This window comes from Penaeus monodon, chromosome 28, assembly GCF_015228065.2.
Source record: "Penaeus monodon isolate SGIC_2016 chromosome 28, NSTDA_Pmon_1, whole genome shotgun sequence".
NCBI lineage: Eukaryota > Metazoa > Arthropoda > Malacostraca > Decapoda > Penaeidae > Penaeus > Penaeus monodon.
The window spans coordinates 7627353-7628495 of NC_051413.1; the positions used below are offsets into that span (position 1 = coordinate 7627353).

At 48.1% G+C, this 1143-nt stretch overlaps 1 protein-coding gene across 2 annotated transcripts in view; it reads left to right on the plus strand.

Moving 5' to 3' along the window:
- Positions 1 to 1143, plus strand: part of LOC119591351 (diacylglycerol kinase theta-like) — an 81122-nt gene that overhangs the window by 68845 nt on the left and 11134 nt on the right. The window contains exons 14-15 of one of the 2 annotated variants that reach the window (XM_037940087.1): positions 332 to 654; positions 1005 to 1131. In XM_037940087.1, coding sequence (XP_037796015.1) covers positions 332 to 654; positions 1005 to 1131 — 450 coding nt within the window. Of the gene's footprint in view, positions 1 to 331; positions 655 to 1001; positions 1132 to 1143 lie in introns of both variants that reach the window. The other variant, XM_037940086.1, reaches the window with a different exon arrangement.

Here is a 1143-nt window from a genome sequence, read left to right on the forward strand (position 1 = left end):
AGTTTTCACCAATACTGGTAGCATGATAATTGCCATCATTATCATAACGCTAATGTAAATATTATCAAAATTCTCGTTATAATTGCTGGTATTTCTACTGTTATCTTTACAACTTCTTCATTACTTAGTCATTGAGTTGTAATAAGGACTGAGTTTGTTTTCATTGCTGCTACTAATATTGATGGTAATGCTAATGATGATTACCATCATTATAACCATTGCTAAAACCATCATCACGATAATAATCTCAATGCTTTGACAAGTAGAGCTGGAGCTCCTTTCGCGCCTCTGCCTTCGCCCTCGGCTCGCCCTCACCGTCTCGCTCCCGCAGGCTGTACGTGTTCCGGCACGTGAAGAACTACAAGATCCTGGTGTGCGGCGGCGACGGCACCATCGGGTGGGTCCTGCAGTGTCTCGACAACGTCGGCCAGGACTCAGAGTGCCAGTCTCCCGCCTGCGCCATCGTGCCGCTGGGCACTGGCAACGACCTGGCTCGCGTCCTGCGCTGGGGCCCCGGCTACAACGGGGGCGAGGACCCTATCAACCTCCTGAAGGACGTGATTGACGCGGAGAACGTGCGGCTCGACAGGTGGACCGTCGTTTTCCACGTGGACGAGAAGGTGGAAGACAAGCAGCCGCTCACCACCTCCATAGGTGAGTTGCGAGGGAAGGCTGGCGTCGTCCGCTTGGCTTTCACGTCGGCCTTTTCGCGTCACGAACGAAATTCGCAATTTACATTCGTTTGTGGGAGGTCTGCCTTGCGCTCGGAATAGTGCATACATATGCTATAATATACATTGTCATATACAACGCTTCTAACCTTTCAAAAGAAGGTATAATAATATACAGAAAGAATACTCATCACTAGCCTTTCAAATAAATCTTTGATAAGATTAACCAATAAAGATAACATACACTTGATAAACAATGATAAAAGAAACACGAAGTAGAAGGAAAACCCAACGAGTGTTTGACCTCTGCCCCTCTGCCCGCCCACTCAGCAGCGTCCACCAGCGAGGACAACACACAGATCTTCGTGATGAACAATTACTTCGGCATCGGAATCGAAGCCGAACTGTGTCTGGACTTCCACAACGCGAGGGAGGAAAACCCCAACAAATTCAACAGCAGGTGAGTAATTGT